Source organism: Portunus trituberculatus, chromosome 17 (assembly GCF_017591435.1).
Source record: "Portunus trituberculatus isolate SZX2019 chromosome 17, ASM1759143v1, whole genome shotgun sequence".
NCBI lineage: Eukaryota > Metazoa > Arthropoda > Malacostraca > Decapoda > Portunidae > Portunus > Portunus trituberculatus.
Window position 1 is genome coordinate 9,571,167 of NC_059271.1, and position 24,000 is coordinate 9,595,166.

The window sequence follows — 24,000 nt, forward strand, 5'->3', positions numbered from 1 at the left end:
TGGCACTGCAGGCGGTCAAGAGGCACAGGTCAGGCCGCTACGAGTGCGAGGCGTCCAATGTCGAGGGGGACTCCCGTAGCAATGACGTCAGCATCAACATCAAATGTGAGTACCGCCTTGAGTGCGTCTGTCATGGCATTCCTTTCTTTTATCACTGGGTACTTTTCTTAGTTGGTTTCTCGTTTTTTGTGTGTTGTTCTTCTCTTCTGTCGTCTTCGCTGTTTTCTTCTCTCTTTACTTTTGATAGTATGACTCTTCTTCGTTTTCCATTAGCTATTTTTTCTCTTACTTTTTATTCATATTTATTTTTCTTTTCCTTTTTCTCCCATTTTGTGTTTTTAGTCATTTTCTTCCTTCCAATTATCGTTCTTCTTAATTTTCTTTCATCATCTATTCACTTTTTTTTGTTCTTTTTCTCCTCATTTTCTTATTCTTACTCATTATTTTTTTTTATTTTGTTTTCTCCATATATCATTACTCCTGTTTATCATCCTCCTTTAGCTCCACTTCTTATTTTTCCTCTTTTTTTCCCAACTTTCTCTCTCTTTCCCATCTTCCTTTATAGTTCTCATGAATAACACTATAAGGACCTTCACATATGCTACTCATTTTTAGTCTTTTGTGTTCATTTGTATTACTCCTCCTTCTGCTCCTCCTTCTGCTCCTCCTCCTTCTGCTCCTCCTCCTCCTCCTCCTCCTCCTCCTCCTCCTCCTCCTCCTCCTCCTCCTCCTCCTCCTCCTCCATTCGTAGAAGACATACACGTTCTTGAAAAAGACTTTACCCAATAAGCAAGGTGCCAAAAGTTCTCCTAGTACATAATGTGTTTTAAACACTCTCTCTCTCTCTCTCTCTCTCTCTCTCTCTCTCTCTCTCTCTCTCTCTCTCTCTCTCTCTCTCTCTCTCTCTCTCTCTCTCTCTCTCTGCGCAAATTCTTCCTTGTAGCCGAAATATACATGCACACTTACATACGAACAGACACACAGTATAACAATAATTCTTGGGTCGCTCCTCTTAAAAGGCGTCGGAACGTCTTGTCCGGAAGCGGTCGGTTCTGGAAACGTTGAAGCTTTATTTTTCATCCTTTTATTCCATTTTGTGGCAATGGGAGGGAAAGGAGTGCGGAGCTGCCGACGCGTCACTTGTCGTGGAAAACGTTTGGGTCTTGTCGGAAGGAAACGTTTCATTCAATACGTTTCTTTTCTTTTTCTCTCTCTCTGTCTCCCAGTGTGACATGTAAAGGATGAATAGGACGCGACCCATCCACTGTAGGGGCTTATCTGTATTCAATTTCGACGTGGCCCTGTTGCTCTGGTTGGAAGAAGACGGAGAGGTGAGGAATGGATGTACGGAGAGAAGGAGGGTGTGGAGGTGAGGTGAATATAAGGTGCAGGGCGTTCGGGGTGAAGTGGAGGGAGGAGGAAGAAGTGGGAGTACCATGGGACGTCAGTGAGCAGCGCGTGGCCTGGGCGTGAAGGGTGTCAGGTTGAGTTTTGCGAGAATCTTTGAAGCGGTGAATGTCTCTTAAAAGTGTGGTGCAGTGGAGGGAGGAAGAGCGGCGAGAAAAAAAATATAAATAATAAAGTGTGTGCACGAAAAATATAAAAAAAAATGACACTTCTAAGATTTTTTGCGGCACTTGAACTTTCCCTTTGTTTTTCGTTGTTGTTTTTTTCTTTCCCTTTGGCGTTTTCTCGATTGATCCAGTGTCTTGCAAGCTGATCGGGGTCACTCGCTTTTTTTCTTTCGTTTTTCTATTTTTTTTTTCATGTTTCCTATGTCATACCTTTTCATCGTGTTCTTGCATCACGTAATACTTTTGTTTTATTGATACTTTTTGTGTTTTTTTATTGTTCCTTTTCCTCTTTTCCTTGTCTTCCCTTTTTTGTCAGATTTCAAAAAAAGTATTCACGTGTCCCAATTTACGTCTTTCCTCTTTCCCCTCACACGACGTTTCCCATTCTAGACTGATAACCTCTGTCCTCCCGACCCCCTGCACCCCACACCACTGTCCCCTTGTCCTCCTGTGTTCCTATGGTCCCTTCTGAACCTGTGCCTCGTCATACACGTCGTCTTTCCCTTTTCCCTGTCCTTCCTAACTTTTTTTTCAACTTTTCCCTTTTTTTATTTTTCCTGGCCAGCAACTCAGTCTCATAAAATTGAATCGGACTTCCAGAAAAAAAAAAAATAGGTGAAAACTTCCTTTGGTATACAAACACGTACTTCATGACATAGAAAATATATATTTTTTATTATTTTTTGCTGGTCGTACTCCATCCAATTTTTATTTCACTCCTGTTACTTTCTGACCACTCCACTTCTGGACCTGCAAAACCTATAACGAAACTACTTTTTCACCTTTTTTTTTTTTCGCTTTTAATTCCATCCATATTCAGTTCACTTGTATTGCTACCTTTTTAGTCTATTTCAATATTCTATCCATATTTAGTACCCTCAGTCTACTTCCTAAGCAGATTTTAATTTTTTAGCAATTTTTTATGTCTTTACTCTTGAAATATATGGCACGCTCATCTTAATCCGTAAAGTCCATCAGGAAACCATTTTTACTTCTCTTTTTTTCTTCTTTTTTATCTGTTCTGCTCTGTATTCTATTCGTATTTAGACCATTCATGTTACTTGCTGAACGAGCGTGTTTTGCGTCAGTTAACACTATAGGACACACGTTGTCAGACCTGACTCCCAGTTTTCACGGCCGCGAGGGAGAGAGTGCTGGCAGAGTAATAACCAAACGGTGTGTTGTGATAGTCTGAGGCTGCAGTTATTGGTTGTACGGGCCAGCGTAGTATGGAGGACTTGCTCCCTCCCTTTCAGATGTCTGGTCAACTTTCCCTCCGTTCATCCTGACCCAGCCGTTAACCAGAAGGTGACAGGGAAGAATTTTAAAGATTCCGATGCTACACAAATTTATTCATAGTCATCATTCGACTTTCGTAGACCTGTTTTTGTACTTTTCCGTTAAAGATCTTTGTTTTGAAATTAATTTAGTCTCTTGTTTTATTCCGTGTTAATGGAAACAATTTTTTGCAATGTTCTGAAAACAAAGGACAGTCTAGGCTGCAAAATTAAAAGAGAGGAATAAGTCAAGACTTTATAGTGTTTTGTAAGAAGAGTCATGTAAATTATAATGATAAATCACCACCACCATGAACACTCCACGGCTATGAAACTAAAAAAAAAGCATTCAAGCAAGGCTAAATTCACACAGGGCACTTCTGGTAAATGTAGCACTCTGAAGGGCATAGTTTGGCACAGTCTCGCTCTTGTCCTCGTCACGCAGTTAAGGTTGGCGGCACACGTATAAAAAAAAAGATAACAGGAAAAATAAAACTTGGGTGGCACATTCCCTTGTTCCCCTGACGCGTCAAAGAGTTAGCGGCCGGAAACTTAGCCTTTGTCCCCGCGTGTAAGTGGTCCGCCGCTGTCGTCGTGTGCTGAGGGGCGGCCAAGACTTGGTAACAGTGGGTGCAAAGTTCCTCAGAGCGGGAGTTCGGTTTAATGGACTCTCTCTCTCTCTCTCTCTCTCTCTCTCTCTCTCTCTCTCTCTCTCTCTCTCTCTCTCTCTCTCTCTCTCTCTCTCTCTCTCTCTCTCTCTCTCTCTCTCTCTCTCTCTCTTTGGGCTGGAATTTGAGGAGGCTCGCTGGAAGTCACAGAGTCCAGGTGTTCCCAGATGGCATGCGCGATGTAGCAGCCTCGTGACAACCTGACGTGGCGTGTCCAGGTGATGGCCGAATAGGGCTTAACAGCCTTCGAGTGTCCGGTTGTCATGTTGGGGGAAGGTATGCGAGGGAGGGAAACGACATCATATCCATCCTGCTGCTACTGTTGCTCTTCTTGGTGGTGGATGTTGTTGTTGGTGGCCCTGTACCTGCTATATTTTTATCTTTATTCTTTTTCTTGTTAATTTTATTTAATTTTGTTGTATTACACTATTTTCATCAGTATTGCTGTATAAAGGAGATCTAATTCAGGTAGCGATGTGACAGAGAGAGAGAGAGAGAGAGAGAGAGAGAGAGAGAGAGAGAGAGAGAGAGAGAGAGAGAGAGAGAGAGAGAGAGAGAGAGAGAGAGAGAGAATGTGTGTGTGTAATTCACTGTTAGATCTGCTGCAGTCTCTGACGAGACAGCCAGACGTTACCCTACGGAACGAGCTCAGGGCTCATTATTTCCGATCTTCGGATAGGCCTGAGACCAGGCACACACCACACACTGGGACAACAAGGTCACAACTCCTCGATTTACATCCCGTACCTACTCACTGCTAGGTGAACAGGGGCTACACGTGAAAGGAGACGTACCCAAATATTTCCACCCGGCCGGGGAATCGAACCCCGGTCCTCTGGCTTGTGTAGCCAGCGCTCTAACCACTGAGTTAACGGGCCGTGTGTAATTCACTGTTTTATCTGCTGCAGTCTCTGACGAGACAGCCAGACGTTACCCTACGGAACGAGCTCAGAGCTCATTATTTCCGATCTTCGGATAGGCCTGAGACCAGGCACACACAACACACCGGGACAACAAGGTCACAACTCCTCGATTTACATCCCGTACCTACTCACTGCTAGGTGAACAGGGGCTACACGTGAAAGGAGACACACCCAAATATCTCCACCCGGCCAGGGAATCGAACCCCGGTCCTCTGGCTTGTGAAGCCAGCGCTCTAACCACTGAGCTACCGGGCCGTGTGTGTGTGTGTGTGTGTGTGTGTGTGTGTGTGTGTGTGCGCGCGCGCATGCGCGTGAGTGTGTCTGTGAAGGAAACGTGAAATATCTTGATTGTAATATTTATTATTCACTAAACATGGAAACTGCACAGATGGAGACATCACTTTTGAACCAGCTATTGATTAGCCTTGGAGCCAGCTATTCAATTCAGTTCAAATCAATTTCAATTCAATTTTATTTATTGTCATTAGCACACACATTTCATGATAAGATTAACTTTATTTGCATAACTTAAACGTTTATGAATTTCTTGTTTGACAATGAGGACTGATACCTTGCGGTATATTTTGCCCTCCTCTGTACAATTAACTCATAGTTCGAGGATTAATCAATTTAACATAATTTTGAAATTTTATGCTATTTCCAGTTATTTTCATTTAAAAAGAAACTACATTTGAATATTAGATGCTTCTTTAATCTCTACTTTTTTTTCTATATACAATTTAATATTACAAGGTATATATAGTAAATAGCCAAAAGCTCACGGTGAGTTGCCGAGAACTATCTTTGACATAATATTAGTACATGAGAAATGCTTTGCCCTATACAAAATAGTAAAATAGTTATATAAACTAGATAGTAAAAATTGCACACAATAATACAAGATGCCATTTGTTACATAGACTTTCTGGGATATACACGCCCCTTTCACTTTTCACTAATTATCTTTTTCCTTGAAAGATTCACATTTACTTGGTTAAACATTTTCTTGCCAAAACATGTATGTTGATTTTGTATTGACTTTCAAACTCCTTTCTTCTAATAGAAGATCGCCATTATCAATAAATGAATTCAATATTGATTTTTATATCGTCAGCAGTCGGTATATGAATTCATCATTATTTTTCAGAGCATCAACATTTAATATAGAAATTAACTTTTTATATTTTATCTGTGTTTTTGCCGACATGTGTGTGGGACTGAGTCAGGTGTACCAGGAGAGGGTTGAGGAGGTGAGGTGTGTGAGGGCAGCGGGAGGAAGTGTTCTTGTGCTAGAGGAGCTGATGAACATGACGATAGACGTGTTGCTGTTGTCACTGACTGATTTCGCTGCAGTCAAAACTCAGAGGAGGTCGAGAGTGAGCTGGAGAGTTCCTGGATCATAATAGTGGCGTGTTTGCCTCTCACAAAAAAAATAATAAATGTGGAGGGATGAGGTAGTGAAGAGAGTTTAATTTCTAAATTTAAAATTATTGGATTGACCAGGACTAAGAGATGAGTAATATGATACCTTGAGCCATATTCTAAAAACACCTCTACGACACACCTCCACTGAATTTGAAAGGCTTTAGTTAAAGTTACACCGCATTTTAGTGACGTTTTTATGATTCTACTGACCAGTTAATAAGCTTTCTGTATTATCAAAAAGGATAAACACTTATGGGAACTCTGCTAATTGTTTCTGTGACCTTTGGAAACAATCGTGGTGAGGAACCGATGTGTTTCTGAATACGGTCCTTGACTAACAAAGAGAAAACCATTGAGCAGTGACTGATTGGATGTATGCAACACCCCAGCAAACCACACACTCGCCACCCTGGTGTCTTTTCATAACACAGTTCGCTGCTACTTGGAACTGCATGAAGAGCTCGCGTACTTGAAAACTTTTAGCTCACTGAGTTCAGCATTTAAAACTTAGCACTTCACGAGGGTGGGATGTATCTTTGTGTAGCTTCAGTGTGAAGTTGGCGAGTATAAGCGACCTCTTAGAATACGCATGACACAAGACTCTTGAAGCAAAATTGAGTGGCGAAGTGAGGCACTGAGAACAAAGGGAAATGTGGCTTGAGATTAGAGAGGAATGTGTGGGAAATATTTTGAAAGCAGTTTGATAAAAGCATCTGCCGAGTGCTCTGTGGGTAAAATATTAAGTTCTGATGGGACTGATAAAGCCTGGAGAATTTGTAGGGCAGAGAACGAGAGGCCAAATTATATAAGTATTCGGCTTAGCAAACTAATAATTTATCGAGATCGTTTTCTCAGTAATGCGTCATTGTAAACTTTGAGTCATAAGTAAATTGAAGGAACCTCTGACCATCTATAGGTTGTCTAAATAGTCAACATAAACTCTATGATGGCTAGTCTAAATTTGTATACCCGGCGATGACTTTCCAATGAGGCAAGTGGAGAAAATGTTAATAACGGTAAAGGAGGGTAAGAGAAGATGGAGTGAAAAATATGTAGAGAATAATGTGTTTTCGTCCAGTTGAGTTGAGAGACGAGACCACAAGGGGGATGGTAGCAGAAAATTGAGTGAGAGGGAAAGTGGATGGAATTGTGGTGAGGGAAAAAATGTTTTGTGTATATTTAGCGTAATGATGTTGGAAAGGTGCAGCGGTGTGGATGAAGTAGGGTGAAGGTAATGGTGGATGGATTTAAGAATAGGATATATGTGGTGTCATATCCTGGAAAAAGTGGCTTACTATTGAACAAAGTATGATTGGAAGAGTTCAATAATACAGTGAGTGAAGTGTGAAAATTACTGATTACTGAATATGCTTTTATTTCACTTGCTTATAAATTTGCAAAATGTAAAGACAAAGAAAGGGATAAATCAGAAAGAGGAGCTGTTTTTTTTTTTTTTTTTTTTTGCTGTAGGCAGTTTTTACCATGGCCATTAAATAAAATCCAGTAACGTAATAAACGTTTAAAGTCGGGCGATAAGCTACTGAATAAAATATAAACTTTGAAATACATAAACTTTGAAACATCAACTTTGGAAGACATTAACGTTGAAAAAATTGACTTTGAAAAACAATATTCAGTGTTATTTAACAACTACAAAGGCATTGACGATAATTGATATACAGAAAATAATAATAACAATAATATTTTAACATTGAAGTTAATTCAAATACAAATTTAACAATAATATGATGAAAACAAATTTGCATATATGTAAATTAAAGAAATATTGATATAAATCTAAATCACTCTGATGAAAAATCGCATTAACATAACGATAAAGCCAGCAATCAGCTATGTGTATTAAGCAGGAATGCCTATCAGTGCAGCAGCGAGTAAGAGGTTGGGAATTAATGATACATGTTGATTGAGTAAATGTGAGGAACAGCCACTTAACACGCATCAACAAGTTATGAGATGCAGGGAGGAGTGCGGGTGGAGGATGACAAATGCACACATGCTTAAGTGTGGTCAACAACATTCATTTATTTATTCATTATTGTGTTGGTACAGTTATTTACCATATGTGTCTCTGTGTCTGTCTGCGTATCAGCCTGTCTATTAGTCTGTCTCTCTTACTATTTATCCATCTTTTTACCAATATATTAATTTCTCCATATATCTGTCTCTCAGTCAGACTGTTTGCCTATTTATCTATTTAACTATCTATTTTTATTTGTACCTATTTATCTGTCTTATTGTATATGTTCAATCTGTGTACACATCTATTCATCTGTTCATCTGTCTTTCTGTCTATATGTCTGTCTGTCTATCTGTCTATCTGTCAATCAATCTATCTATCAATTCATGTATATCTGTAGGTACGTATATATGTATTTATGTATCTATCTATCTAGTTCTATCCATCTATCTATCTTTCTATATATCTATCAGTCTTTCTATCGATCTATCTATCCATCTATTTTCTATCCATCTATATATCTATCTATCTATTTTTACATATCTGTCTATATCACTCAATCTATATATTTATCAATATATTTATATCTATATTTATGTATTTATATATATATATATATATATATATATATATATATATATATATATATATATATATATATTTTTTTTTTTTTTTTTTTTTTTATGTAAGAGAGACAACTACCAAGGGCAAAAAACTATTATTAGAAAAAATTGCCCTCTTGAATTGTAGTCTCCATGAAAGAATCGAAAGAATTCGTCAAAATTCAGGGACAAAAATGTTTCGATACCTCTCTCTTAAAAGAAGTTAAGACGTAGGAAATCTATCTACTTTAATATCTATCTATGTGTCTGTCTGTGTCTGTCTGTCTGTCTGTCATTCTATATATATGTCTATCTATCTATCTATGTATTTATCCAACATTCCATCCACATATCTGACCCTCTATCCATCCTTCCATTTATCTATCTCTAGCTACCTATCTATCGATGTATCTAGCTGCTATCGGTCTATATCTATCTATCTAGCTATCTTTTTATCTGTCTATCTGCTCATATATTTATCTATCTTTCTATCTGTGTAACTGTATGTTTATCTATTTATCTATCTATATCTATTTTGATAAAGGTAACATTTCGGCCTCGAGATTGAAAAACGAACATGAAGTGAATCAGATATTCTTTGAACTTGTATTTGCTTCCCATCCGTGAGTGTGTGTGTGCGTGTGCGTGTGTGTGTGTGTGTGTGTGTGTGTGTGTGTGTGTGTGTGTGTGTGTGTGTGTGTGTGTGTGTGTGTGTGTGTGTGTGTGTGTGTGTGTGTGTGTGTGTGTGTGTGTGTGTGTTTGCGAGTGTGCGTGTGTGCGTGCGTTTGTAGACACATGAAAGTCAATTCACACAACACAAGTTAGGATTTTGAGAGGCATGTATATTCTGAAGGCAGTAAATTGTGAATCACTTGAAATACTACACCAGGAACTGAAATGCTTTGTGCACGGATTGCAAAACGGACTGGAGTGTTGAAGAAAATAACGCGCAACGAGGAAAGGTAGTGGAATGGATTTGTAGGAACGGAGGGAGTGAATCGGTTAAAGAGAAGATGAAGAGTAAAGAAAAGGATAAAAAAGAAGAAGTATGGAAGAGGAAAGTGTATCAAATCAGTGCATAGCATTTCGCTGTTTATTTTTTAACCAGGTCCTAGAAAGTGGATTTAAAAAAAGGAGAGAAAGAGAGAGAGAGAGAGAGAGAGAGAGAGAGAGAGAGAGAGAGAGAGAGAGAGAGAGAGAGAGAGAGAGAGAGAGAGAGAGAGGGAGAGAAGGAGAGAGAACATTACGAAACAAGGAAAAAACAATGTCAAATAAATGCACATCCTTATCTCTGTCCATCTACCTCTTTATCTATCTATATTGTAACCTATACAAATAAAAGTATAAACACTTACATGAAAAGAAAAATAAATAAGTGATACGCATGGAGCAGGAGTATCATACTTGAGCACGCTCGATAGAGAAAGAAAATATGTACAAGTTGTCTGGCTGAAAGAAAAAAATAAGTATCGTTTGTAAGCAGATTGTAAACTTTTCCCGGATATAAATGATCAGGCCAGGAGGAAGTTTTACACGAATATTCGAGGCTGCAAGATTTTTTTTTCTTCTATTGGTTTTCTATATATCCAGCCATCGGAGAAAGAAATGACGGAAGAGAGATTTGTATTGTATAACCTCTCTCTCTCTCTCTCTCTCTCTCTCTCTCTCTCTCTCTCTCTCTCAAAACTTTCTCACAACTTGCTCACTTGAGAAGACTCAATTACCTGCCGGATCAGAATCTTTCATTAACCTGTACTCATCTCTTGTTTTTTTTTACTTGAGAGAGAGAGAGAGAGAGAGAGAGAGAGAGAGAGAGAGAGAAAACATGTATAATTTTAGCTCATTCAGAGAACAGCTGTCTTTTTTTCTTAAATCTATTCCGTTGATTAAAAAAAGGCAATCTATGTTGACTTCACTCTTCTTACCTACTGTGCTGGTAATGAATGTAACATTTCATTGTAGCAGTTCAGTATTTTGATTGATTATTATTCCACTTTCTTATTTGTGCTTTTTTTATACCATGTGGGCTTTTCACGGAGTTTATGGGCTAAATGGGATACTTTTTTGGGTACCTCCTACCTCAAAGCCCACCCGCTAGGAAACCGTTGCCCCGAGTGAGGAAGCCCTCGTTTTTTATTATTTATTTTACATTTTTCATTTGTTTCAGTATTACTGTTTTCATTATTTATTTGAATCATTATATTTAGAATTGATTGCCGTGATTCCAAATGCCATACCTTGTTTTCTCAATATCTCTGTGTACCCAGGTTAGTTGAACAACTTTTCAAAATCAGTTCTTTCTTTCTGTGCCTTTCTCGATCTCATATGTTGTCTGATATTTATTCATTGACAGACGTGAAGCTTTTGCATATTGTTCCTAAATCCAGCTTTTTTATGTTTTTTTTTCTCAATATTCAAAATGAAGGGTGCAACCATGTGTAGACCTGATTGCTTTATGCAGCTTCCCTTATTTTTCTGTATCTTTTTATGATAGAAACACATTTCTTTTCCTTAGTCTGTTCTTTTTAATATAGTTTATTTTATTCATATGAAGTTTCTGTCCTTTCCCCTTTACAACGACACATATTTCAAATACCTCACTTATGCAAACATCACCTATATATATATATATATATATATATATATATATATATATATATATATATATATATATATATATATATATATATATATATATATATATATATATATATATATATATATATATATATATATATATATATATATATATATATATATATATATATATATATATAGTCTTTCCTTTCTCAGGATGATGTATTTCATATTCTTGAACCGATAATGAGAAGCCTTGATCCTCCTACACCAGCTTCGTTTTCTCCTTCGCTACCCAAACGAACTTCCACATTTTCCTTATTCAGCCTCCTTGAATAGCTGTCGGCCTGCCGTGTGCCTTCCTAAGACCTATGATTTGATCCAATCATTTTTTTTTCCCTTATCCCCTTCAAGCCTCTTTCCCTCGCTACATTGCTGCGCCTTAGATATACTTACTACCTAATAATTTTTCGTCATGAATCAACGATCAGGAAGAGAGAGAGAGAGAGAGAGAGAGAGAGAGAGAGATTGGCCGGGGTGGTGTGGGGTGGGGGAAAGCAGAGACTAGGAAGGAGTAGAGTCATATAAAGATTGAATAAAGGAAAAAAAAAATACCGCTTCATGCATCTCTGATTGGCCAGACATTCTACTGTGGCACAACTGGAGCTCTACGTCGTCACCACTCTTTTGTTTTTCCTTGTTTAGTGTTGGAAATAAAAGGTAAAATTCTCCCATTTCTTTCATCTCTTTATAAGGAACTTTTTTAACACTAAAGATTATGAATATCAATTTTGTCGATTTTTTTTAACAAACTGTACTTTTTATCCTCGTACAAGAAAGGATTATTTCTTTCTTATTCCAAAAACTATCGCTTTATTTTTTTCATATTCGTTGATTGTAGTACAACGTCGTTATTTTTGGTCTCTACCCTTTCGCTTCCATCTCATTTCTCTTCTCACCCTCTGTGATATTTTCTTACACTCTCACCCGACATATATCCTTCCCGTCCTCTCATTCCCTCATTTCCCTTTGAAATCCGCTACATGAAAGGAGACGAAGCTGCAATTTTACATAAACAAACAAACACCAAAAGGAAAAAAAATGTTACGTGGTTTAGAAAGGTCAAACTGAACTCAAGGCGTCCCTCAGAGCTTCATAACACACACACACACACACACACTCTCTCTCTCTCTCTCTCCTGTTCCGAAGTTACATTGCTCTAAAAAACTCTTTGAGGGTATAATTACGCGGTGAGATATGGTAGCAAGTACTCTTTCGACCTCTCTCTTAAGCTTTACATTATGTCTAGTTATAGTGATTATAATGTTTGTGGTTTGTGTTGTGGATGTTTCTGGTTTCTGTGTTGCTTTATGTTTCTCGAGGTAAGTTTTCGTGGAATTTTGTCTCATATGTAGCATTTCTGTGTGTGTGTGTGTGTGTGTGTGTGTGTGTGTGTGTGTGTGTGTGTGTGTGTGTGTCTGTGTTTCAAACGCGGTAGAAAAATATTACTGCATTTTCATTCGTCTGTTCCGATCCCTTTGTGTCTGCGTCTCTCTCTCTCTCTCTCTCTCTCTCTCTCTCTCTCTCTCTCTCTCTCTCTCTCTCTCTCTCTCTCTTTTATTCTGTTTTTTGTCTTATTTTTCTTCTGTGTGTAGTATATCGTCTGTTTTTTTTCAATATTCTCTATTCTTCTCTTCATCTTTTTCCATTTCTTCCTCGTCCTCCTTCTCCTACTGTTCCTGCTCCTCCTCCTTTTCCTATCTATTAGTAAAGCCTCATCTTTTCCAACATTTTCTTCTTATTCTCTTTCCCTCTTTCTATCTTCCTCTTTCTTTTATCCCTTCTCTTTTTCATTATCTCTCTCTCTCTCTCTCTCTCTCTCTCTCTCTCTCTCTCTCTCTCTCTCTCTCTCTCTCTCTCTCTCTCTCTCTCTCTCTCTCTCTCTCTCTCTCTCTCTCTCTCTCTCTCTCTCTCTCTCTCTCTCTCTCTCTCTCTCTCTCTCTCTCTCTCTCTCTCTCATTATGATTCTCACTGGATTTTAATATAGTGCCTATTCTTTACAAGCTTCTTTTTTTCATGAGCAAGGTCAGGAAAGCGTTGGCAAGAAACACACTCATACGTTTTCCTGGTCTGTCTCTGTAGTTTATCGCTAACATGTTTTATTAGGAATTCTGATTATTGTACTGTGGTAATGCTATATTATTTTCATTAGATATTCAATTTAGGATCCTATCTTTTCTTATATTTTGAGTGTGTGTGTGTGTGTGTGTGTGTGTGTGTGTGTGTGTGTGTGTGTGTGTGTGTGTGTGTGTGTGTGTGTGTGTGTGTGTGTGTGTGTGTGTGTGTGTACGCGCTTAATATTATCTTTCTGTGCATGTATTTCTCTGTGTGTCGGGCTTTGTGTTCTTATTTTTGTTGGGTTTATGTGTTCACATTGTGCTTGTCCTGGGCTTGCGCACGTGTGTGTGTGTGTGTGTGTGTGTGTGTGTGTGTGTGTGTGTGTGTGTGTGTGTGTGTGTGTGTGTGTGTGTGTGTGTGTGTGTTTGGTGTGAACAGTAATAAGGATATCATAAATGAGGTGAGAAATTTGAACGTTTTTATTTTCATTATAACAATTATAATCATGCATTTTGAAGTAGTAGCAGTGTCATAATTTTGTAATCAATTATAGAATTTCGTGGTGAAACGGCATTATTCCATCGCCGCGTTTGTTGGTCTGCTCTCTCTAAGAGTTTGTGTTAGTAATTGGATAAAATTTAATCTTGTTTGATTACCGAGATCAAAAACATTCTATTGCCACGTAATAACTCTCTCTCTCTCTCTCTCTCTCTCTCTCTCTCTCTCTCTCTCTCTCTCTCTCTCTCTCTCTCTCTCTCTCTCTCTCTCTCTCTCTCTCTCTCTCTCTCTCTCTCTCCTTGATACAGGAAGGTCATCTGACATGTGTACATTTTTTTAATCATTGTTATTTATCTTTACATGCATAAAATAGTAGAACGATAGAGAGAGAGAGAGAGAGAGAGAGAGAGAGAGAGAGAGAGAGAGAGAGAGAGAGAGAGAGAGAGAGAGAAAGCATTGATAAACCATTTGTGAGTGAGGCATGCGAACACACAGCTGTGGTAATCATAGGAAAATATGACATTTTGGGCATCGGTTATAGCACTGCTTTACTTATTGACTTCAGCGCCACTCTAAGCGACCCACCGCTAGATATTGAGCGAAGGGGTCGATTCCTGAGCCGTGTCCGGATTTGAAGGAAAAACAGACAGACAAACGGAGACATTGGAATATTGTAGCGAGAAAGAGAATGTGATAAAATAATAAGTATACAAGAAAGAAGATTTTTTATAGACTATATATGATTTTTAGGAAATTACATATATCTTATTGTTATCTTTTTATATGTGTGTGTGTGTGTGTGTGTGTGTGTGTGTGTGTGTGTGTGTGTGTTAGGAGTCCCTTGATAAAGCGCTGAAATTTTTAAAATGCAAATACAAAACTGCGCCTGTGATAATTTAAACAGTAGGAAAACATGTTAATAATAGCATTAGAGACTAGTAAAAAAAAAAGAAAAACGATGTAAATAAGAATTGTACGAGACATTTGAATACAATATTACGTTAAAATAGAGACAATAAATACAGACATTTAAAGCATAAAGGACATGATGACATCTAATGTAATAAATGAAGATCAAATGATAGGTCCGTCTTTTATGAGAACGATAAGCAAGACATTCAAGAAAACTGGAATAAAAGGTAAAATATAACGGCGTAACAAGTTACTGTACTGAACAAGAAAAAAAGATGACAGAGGAGATGCATGTTAGATCACCATAGACAAGACAAACACTAATTCAAGAAGACATTTACCGTGGCGGACAGAGATAATGATTATGAGAAAGGGAAAAAGAGACAAATAGCAGGAATTATACGTCAAGGTAGAAAAGATAATCCAATCAAGGAGACATTTACTCATTGCAATGGACATAATACAAGTAAAAAAAACTCTCTCTCTCTCTCTCTCTCTCTCTCTCTCTCTCTCTCTCTCTCTCTCTCTCTCTCTCTCTCTCTCTCTCTCTCTCTCTCTCTCTCTCTCTCTCTCTCTCTCTCTCTCTCTCTCTCTCGAATTAACAATAATTGAGTGAATCTTTGTCTACGTAAGTAAGTTGAAATAAAAGAAAAAAGTAAGATGAGGAAACGAAAGTGGTTAGAAACACACACACACACACACACACACACACACACACACACACACACACACACACACACACACACACACACACACACACACACACATAAATTGAGTCTGTAAATATCTAAAATTGAAAAACGGAAGAGCATTCCATTGTGACAATCAAAAAAAGTAATACAATAATAAGTAAAAGTAACAACAAAATTGGATTGAAAAAAAGTCTAGAAAAGCGCGATTTTGTAAAGAAGCAATCCGCAAATAGAGTAGAGCGAGAGAGAGAGAGAGAGAGAGAGAGAGAGAGAGAGAGAGAGAGAGAGAGAGAGAGAGAGAGAGAGAGAGAGAGAGAGAGAGAGAGAGAGGTTTCAATAGCCATAACGATGCAATTGGATATGCTTTCCTATCGGATTTTCAGGAATTTTACCAAGTGCTTCCCGACACTTAAGCGCAAATGTAAATAGCGGATCCATTTCCGAAAGTGATGCCCCGGCAGTCCATCACAGGCGTGGCGATGTACGAGCAGCGGGGTGTATCTGCAGCAAGTTTTGACGAGCCTAAAGACTGTCATGCAAATACTGTTAGGTGGTGAGTCAAAAATACCTTCCAACTAAGAATATTTTTATTAACATCCGTGTTATTTACTAATCTCTCTCTCTCTCTCTCTCTCTCTCTCTCTCTCTCTCTCTCTCTCTCTCTCTCTCTCTCTCTCTCTCTCTCTCTCTCTCTCTCTCTCTCTCTCTCTCTATATATATATATATATATATATATATATATATATATATATATATATATATATATATATATATATATATATATATATATATATATATATATATATATATATATATATATATATATATATATATATATATATATATATATATATATATATATATATATATATATATATATATATATATATATATATATATATATATATATATATATATATATATATATATATATATTTATTTATTTATTTATTTTTCTAAATTTTTAAGTGTTACTTATATTTTTATTAATGAGATTTCAGGGATATATATATATATATATATATATATATATATATATATATATATATATATATATATATATATATATATATATATATATATATACTTTTTATATTTCGTTTTTTTCATTATTCAAAATTTCTACGTGTTTCATTTATTTTTATTAAGGAAGTTTAAGGGCCGTTTGGCAGGGAATGCAAAGACTATTTAAGGATATTTTTTTCGTTTATTTTGAATTTTTTTTTTTTCTTTTAATGTATAGGAATGTTTTTTTTTTTCCCATAAAGTGTTAAGATCAGTTTATCGATCATCAATCATTTTGACAGTTTTAATCTAAGATTTGTTTTTTTCTTGAAATTTCCACCACTGTAAAGATGGTTAACACAGAGCTGTAGTTAAGAAAATGATCAAATAATTTTAGTCAATTTTCATGGGTGAAGTTAACTTTAGTTCGAAAGTATGACAAAAAATAAGCGATTGTTAGGAAAAATTCTAGTCTTGAAGGTTTTAGGCGCATATAATGCCTACGTTCTTTTCTTTTTCTTGTATTTATTCAGTGACCTCAAGTATATAAATCTTAAAAGTTAAGAGAATACAGGTGGTGCTTGCTCGTCGGTTTTCTACCCAGTTCTTTTTTATGAGCTTACCTTCACGAGTACACTTCCCTTCCTCAAAGACACTGAATCGATGAGCCTCCTACATCCACTACACCCCTTCCATACACACCTTTTCCGCCGCGGTTCGAAGCTGAACAGAGGCTGAACCCGACAAGCAAGATAAAATTAAGTCAATATTATTAAACGTTTACCTTCCTCACCACGATTGTTTTCAAAGCCAGTTGAAATTATTGTTTTTCTCATCGGTCAAGTAGAATCAATCAATGGAATAGCAGAAACGTCTTTAAAAATATTTGTAACATCCTTGAAAGCTTGTTGGAAGTAGTGAAGATGTGGCGAAGTATTTCAAAATATGGTCTTTGTGTTATTGGGTTCGCTCAACCACAGTTTGAAGGCACACCGGATCTTAATTCACTTTCGTCTCGGATCAATGGCTGACTTCACACATGGAGCTCTGCTCATTCTGGCGAGGAACTTACAGCGAAAGCATCGATTTGCCTAGTCGTGTCTCTCTGGCAAGTGTTCATTCTCGCAGCTATAAAACAAGACAGGCAGCACCAGCGACTCGACGATCCAAATCAGTCACTCTGTGCAGGTTTCGTCATCACCGTAATATGTTCGTGTCGAGGGATTGTATAACACGTGGGTCCAAGTTGCTTGGATTCCTTGATGGCCTCCACCTATGAACGATCCTGCTCAAGAATGTCATGGTCTTCAGTATCTTAGCGTCCTTACAATAGGGAACCAGATCGCTTGTCTTCACCCTTAGCTCGGCCTTTACTCAAAATATTTGGTCCCCAGTGTTTTGTTTCCTCGTCCACCGTCGCTCCACGGAAACCAATATCCGACGTGCATTGACAACGTGAAGGCTACAGCATGGGTATCCTTAATGTCATTTAGAGCTCATATTGACGACAGTGGCTTACGGTTCTGTCTACTGCCTCTTCATGGAGATAAGAAAAAAAAACGTTGCACGGTTCTTCCCATTACTATTTTAAAAAGAGCTGAAAGTACGCCATCGCTATGGTCAGCATTGTTCACTCGGCCACGTTACAAGATAACAAAATACATTACTACAACATAGAATGTAAAGTGATGTTTTAAAGAGAATACAACAATTGCAGCCAAATTGGACCATGAATCCTAACCGGAAACGTTCAGGTATCAAGACCAACACAAGTTGATCAAGGATTTGCAAGAGTAATGAATGAGTGAACACTTTGGCAGCACACATTCATTCATGCAGGTTCTCTTTCCCGGGAGGAAGAATAAAGCCTCTCTCTCAGTCAGGAGGACATAAAAGCTGACATGTCACAGCTGTATGCTGTCCACTGGTCATGGTGTCACATGCAGCTTTCAATAAGTGCCTGCATTTTTACACATTGCATCTGTTTTCACAGCCTTCAGTATTGCAAGAGCCTTACCAATTCATCAGAAGAGGTTTTGGTTCCAGAAATTGGTGGGTGAGCTTTCGTCCTTGGAACACTAGCGAGAGAAGCTTTCCTGGGGGAGTCATCCGTGTACCGTACGCCTGGTCAAAGCACTCGGCCTAACGAGCCCTGAACTATCCGTGTTCGATGCCGGGCAGCCATCAGGCGCTACGATGCATCTCACTCGAGAGGCAGACTTAGATGGAACATTTTCAGCTTCATCACCTGTCCTATTGCTAACTCCACCAGAGAAATATACCCTCGTTTGGCCTCATCCACAGCTAATCTGGCATGCACTGATCACCAGCTTTGATAGTTTCAAGTTAACAAAATTTAATGTCTGAATGGGGATGATGTGAGATTATTGTTATGGTGAAGCTATAAAGTATAATCCAAAACATACACAAAATACACGAATATCCGATGTTGTTACATTATGTTACTATTTGTCACTTCATGTGAACCCTAGATAGATTCTAAGAATCTAGAAGTAATTTTAATTCTTAATGTAATAATCGATCTTCCTTATTGGCTGTCAGTTGTTGGTTGGTAATTTACTGATCATGCGACTGTTTGTGTGCGTGACTTTGGCAGGTAAACATCATTTAGTAAACCATATCCGGTTTCATCAGTGTTCCAGAAAGTATGATAAAAGATTTTGCAAAGCTCTGGATCTGTTACAAACTAAGTTTTTCTTCTTACCGAAATCAAATGTGTTAGTGTGTTAGGGCAAGGGATAAAGGCTGTACAGCGCTCCGTCCTCTCAGCATCACATGTACTCCGCTCATCGACCGTCGTAGCACCAAAGATAAAAGGCCACGCTTGACTGCAGTTTCCATGGGTACTCTTATGTGACGAAAGCCTTTGTTTTCAGCTGATGCGTAGTAGATGTTACTAATTTCGTCACCATATCAGGTTTCCTCTATTCGGATCTCCTCTCTATCATACTTTATTATACTTTTGTTTTGTCCAGGCAACGATATTGTCCGTCCGTTCGTATCACGTGTACCACTACTGATTTAAGAGATGAACGTTAATATGAAGATAGGATATTGGAAGTGACTTAGCACGAGAGAGAGAGAGAGAGAGAGAGAGAGAGAGAGAGAGAGAGAGAGAGAGAGAGAGAGAGAGAGAGAGAGAGAGAGAGAGATACGTATTCTGTTCCTCACGTACTTCCGAATTTGGTGACCGAGGACATTTATATCACGTACACATTTTGACGGAAAAGGAACATAAAAAGGTACTCAATTATAGAAATTTCACTTACGAGTGGTAATATTCAACATCTGATTCGTCTTTATGATTCCCTTGCTGGATAAAACCTTTCCCCGATGTTAAGAGAAGGAAAGAATAATCAATGTACTCTTGGTAACGGGTCATGCAATATAATGGTTCAGGAGCAATGCAATCCTATTTAAGATTTTAATGTTTGTTTGTTTTTTGTTGTTGTTCAAGATGTGTTTCAAAACGATTCTCATTATGATATCGGATAATCCCTTTGACTAGTTATACTCTTAAGAAACTGGCCACTTCTGTGCGTCTTTTCTTATGTCTTTTTGTTGCTATTGGTCAATCTTTGTGACAAAAAAATGTATATAAAACAATTCATACTAGTAAGTGGCAGTTGAGCACGAGTAAATAAACATTTTTGATGACCTTCCTGCCAGTGCACCATTTGTCAGACACATTTACCATGCAATCACCAATTACACGCTTTCGGGAAGGCCTTTGAGTGAAGCTTACCCATTAGTTAGCCAATAGCACGCCTTAATTGCAGTAAAAGCGATAAAGGTTCTTTATTAAGCTAACCTATAGAAGCAACAACTGACATTGATAATGTACGCGTCAACTTGAAACGCGTGTTTACCCTGGAAAAATATTGTACCCATAAAGAATGAGGATTGAAAAATAAGTCCAACAAGAAAAGCAAAGTCAGGAAGAAGAAAAATGTTTGATTTAAAATGAAAAAAAAAATTCTGATATTGAAAATGTGAAGAAGAGGAAAATTAATCACGTGTAAAACGAGAGATTAAAAATATAGGTAACAAGTGAAGTATATAAAATCTGGCCGAAGTTCCCCAGCATTAATATTGACACGTGTTGCCATTCTCAAACCTGGCACCCTGCGCTCGATAAGACCAACAAGTCCATGTACAACTGGAGTCAACACGGCGGACCAGAGAAAGATTGGAGAAATTAATATGTCAACCGAAGTGCCAATACGAGAGAGAGAGAGAGAGAGAGAGAGAGAGAGAGAGAGAGAGACCCACGAATACTAATAAACAAAGACAAACAAGCAAATACATGGACATATATTCCTACGACAGACAGTTAGACAGATATAAAGAGAGAAAGACAGATAAAGAAAAAAACGACCATAAGCATGAGTACTTTTTCTTCTTCTTCTTCTTCTTCCTCAGCTTATATCCCATCTTCATATGGGGTCGCTGCTCCTCGCTAGTCTCTTCCAGATATTCTTTTCAGCCACCTGATTTTTTAGCAGTCCTTTTTCACTCATATCTTTTCTCAGCTTGTCCTTCCATCTCAGCTTCGGTCTACCTCTTCTTCTTCTTCCCTCCACCTCCATAGTCATTGCTGTTCTTCCTACATAGTTTTCATCTCTTCTCATTACATGCCCATACCAATTTAACCTTCTCTATTGCATCTTTGAACTTATCTCTGCAACTTTCACTGTGCCTCTTATCAACTCGTTCTGGATCTTATCTTTTCTTGTCACACCGCACATCTATCTTAACATTCTCATTTCTGCTACATCAACCTTCTTTTCATGTACCTTCTTCATAGCCCAAGTTTCACTTCCATACATCATTGCAGGCCTTACTGCTGCTTTGTAAACTTTACCTTTCAGTCTTGCACTTAATTTTCTGTCACATAGAAGCCCTGACATTTTTCGCCAGGAATTATATCCACACTGAATCCGATGGTTTATTTCTACATCTAGTTCAACCGTCCATAGTTACATGCGATCCAAGATATCGGAAGGCAGTAACTCTCTTAATGGCTTCCCCATCTATACTCATATCATCTCCACCATCTACCGCATTAAAGGGTAGGTACTCGGTCTTGCTTCTACTAATCTTCAAACCTCTATCCTCTAGTGCACCTTTCCATCTCGAAAGTTCCCCGCAGATCAGCTTTTGTCTCACTCACCAGAACGATATCATCAGCAAATAGCATTGTCCATGGTGCTTCTCTTCTTAGCATGAGTACATATACAAATAATAGATACAGAGGCAAATAGCAGAAAAGACATACGTTACATACAGCCAAATAGACATATATAATCAGAGTGACGAAGAGAAACGAATATAGAGGCAGAGAGAGGTGTAGAGACAAATAGAGAGAAGGATGCATGGAAAGACACAGACAAATATGTACATAGCTTATAAATCACGCCGAACTGCCAGATAACAACACGGCAGGTGACAGACGGCAGGTGTTGCAGGTAAGCCTGGCAAACACCCACACACTATTGAATCTACCCTCACCAAATATCAGCACAACAAATATTGAAATAATTGCCGCAGGTACTCAACAAGTTTTTAATTAGACTCGAAGCCATATATACATGGGCAAGTAACCACGCAAGCGCACGCGTGCGCGCGCGCGCACACACACACACACAAACACACACACACACACACACACACACACACACACACTACCACTACACACCGCGTAGTGTAGTGGTTAGCACGCTCGACTCACAATCGAGAGGGCCGGGTTCGAGTCCCGATGCGGTGAGGCAATGGGCAATCCTCTTAATGTGTGGCCCCTGTTCACCTAGCAGTAAATAGGTACGGGATGTAACTCGAGGGATTGTGGCCTCGCTTTCCCGGTGTGTGGATTGTGTTGTGGTCTCAGTCTTACCCGAAGATCTGTCTATGAGCTCTGAGTTCGCTCCGTAATGGGGAAGACCGGCTGGGAGACCAGCAGACGACCGAGGTGAATTACACATTCAGTGTTCTCCTTCAACTTTTTTTTTTTTCGTGCAGCGAGAACAAAGTATTAGAAGATAAAATCTCTTTGCGCACCTTTTTAAAGTAACTGTGTATTTTTTTTTTTCTGCTCGGGAGGCTCGTAATCTGAGGAAATAAACAGACGATATATTAAAGTGAGGAGGCAAATATATCTAGACATAGAATTTATAAATTAGGGATGAGCAAAATCGTAATCATTCTGGCACTTGTTATAATGTGTGTGTGTGTGTGTGTGTGTGTGTGTGTGTGTGTGTGTGTGTGTGTGTGTGTGTGTGTGTGTGTGTGTGTAATTCACCTCGGTTGCCTGCTGGTCACCCAGCCAGTCTTCCCCATTACGGAGCGAGCTCAGAGTTCATAGACCGATCTTCGGGTAGGACTGAGACCACATCAACACACAACACACACCGGGAAAGCGAGGCCACAACCCCTCGAGTTACATCCCGTACCTATTTACTGCCAGGTGAACAGGGACCACACATTAAGAGGCTTGCCCATTTGCCTCGCCGCTTCCCGGGACTCGAACCCGGTTCTCTCGATTGTGTCGAGCGTGCTAACCACTACAGTACGCGGTGTGTGTGTGTGTGTGTGTGTGTGTGTGTGTGTGTGTGTGTGTGTGTGTGTGTGTATCTCCATGTGGTAATGTTTTCACTAGTTTAAAAAATTCAAAGTAAAGGTTGAAGTCAGACCACAGCGATTCAAGGGTATGAACATTGGGAATAGTGACAGGTGTTGAGTTTTTCGTCCACGCGCGGCATGCCTCGGTATGGTCGATATTTTGGCCATATGGGGTGGAGGGCTCGTCTCCACTCTCTACGGCCACCCACGCCCCAATCACAACCTGCCCAGGAAATATCGTTTGAAACTATTATCCACTTCCCAAAAATAACAGTTTCCCTATTGCCTGTGTGTTCGGCAAATTTTCACAAATAAAATATAGAATTGGCAACCTAAAAAACACTAAATTAATTAAAACAATCCAGCGGTATTGGTATCGGTTCTGCAATTTCCTTTTTTTTTTTCATTCTTGATTTTTTTCCACATTCAGATTTGAATATTTAGATGAAATAAATCATACAAATCTACCGGAAAAATAAAATTACATTTTCTGGATCATAAAAGCTGTACTATTATATTCAGTACACGTGGATTTAAAAGAGCATAATAAATGATTAAAATGTAACTAAGAATAAGCACGTAAATTATAAATCTCACACGCGTGTAACCTGTTGTTATTTACATTTTCCTTTACATTTAACAGGAAAGGCATAGAATAATATACATTTATTTTTCATTGGTCTCTAAAACACAGACAAAAAAAAAAAAAACTATAAAAATCCTAATAATATATCATTATTGGCATGTCTTTCACAACTGAGGAGGAGAAAAGGAAATAAGAGATACATTTTCTAATATTTCCTTACTTTGTAGCAGATCCTGGAACTTATATTACTGTCTAATACTAGCTAATAGATATTTAATGTGATAATAAGAATGACCCATCGTAAATCCCACGTGTAAACACAATGTCATTATTTATACTTACGAATACGATGACGATACATTTTTTAATACATTTTCTACCGTTATTCTTTATTTTGTAACGGATTATTAAGCACCATGTCGTCAGCTTCTCCTCTTCCTTTTCGTCCTACTCCTTCTCCTCTAGGTAGGAAGGTTTTGCTTTGGGGAGACGAAAACGCAGCGCCCCGATTTTTCTTGGCCGCTTA

At 38.4% G+C, this 24,000-nt stretch overlaps 1 protein-coding gene across 3 annotated transcripts in view; it reads left to right on the forward strand.

The window, feature by feature from the left end:
* The window catches only part of LOC123505018 (hemicentin-1-like), a 579,315-nt gene that overhangs the window by 466,287 nt on the left and 89,028 nt on the right, over window positions 1-24,000 (forward strand). For all 3 annotated transcript variants that reach the window (XM_045256028.1, XM_045256029.1, XM_045256030.1), the window contains one exon: window positions 1-105. This exon is cut by the window's left edge and continues 55 nt beyond it. In XM_045256028.1, the coding sequence (XP_045111963.1) occupies window positions 1-105 (105 nt within the window). The remainder of the gene's footprint in view (window positions 106-24,000) is intronic.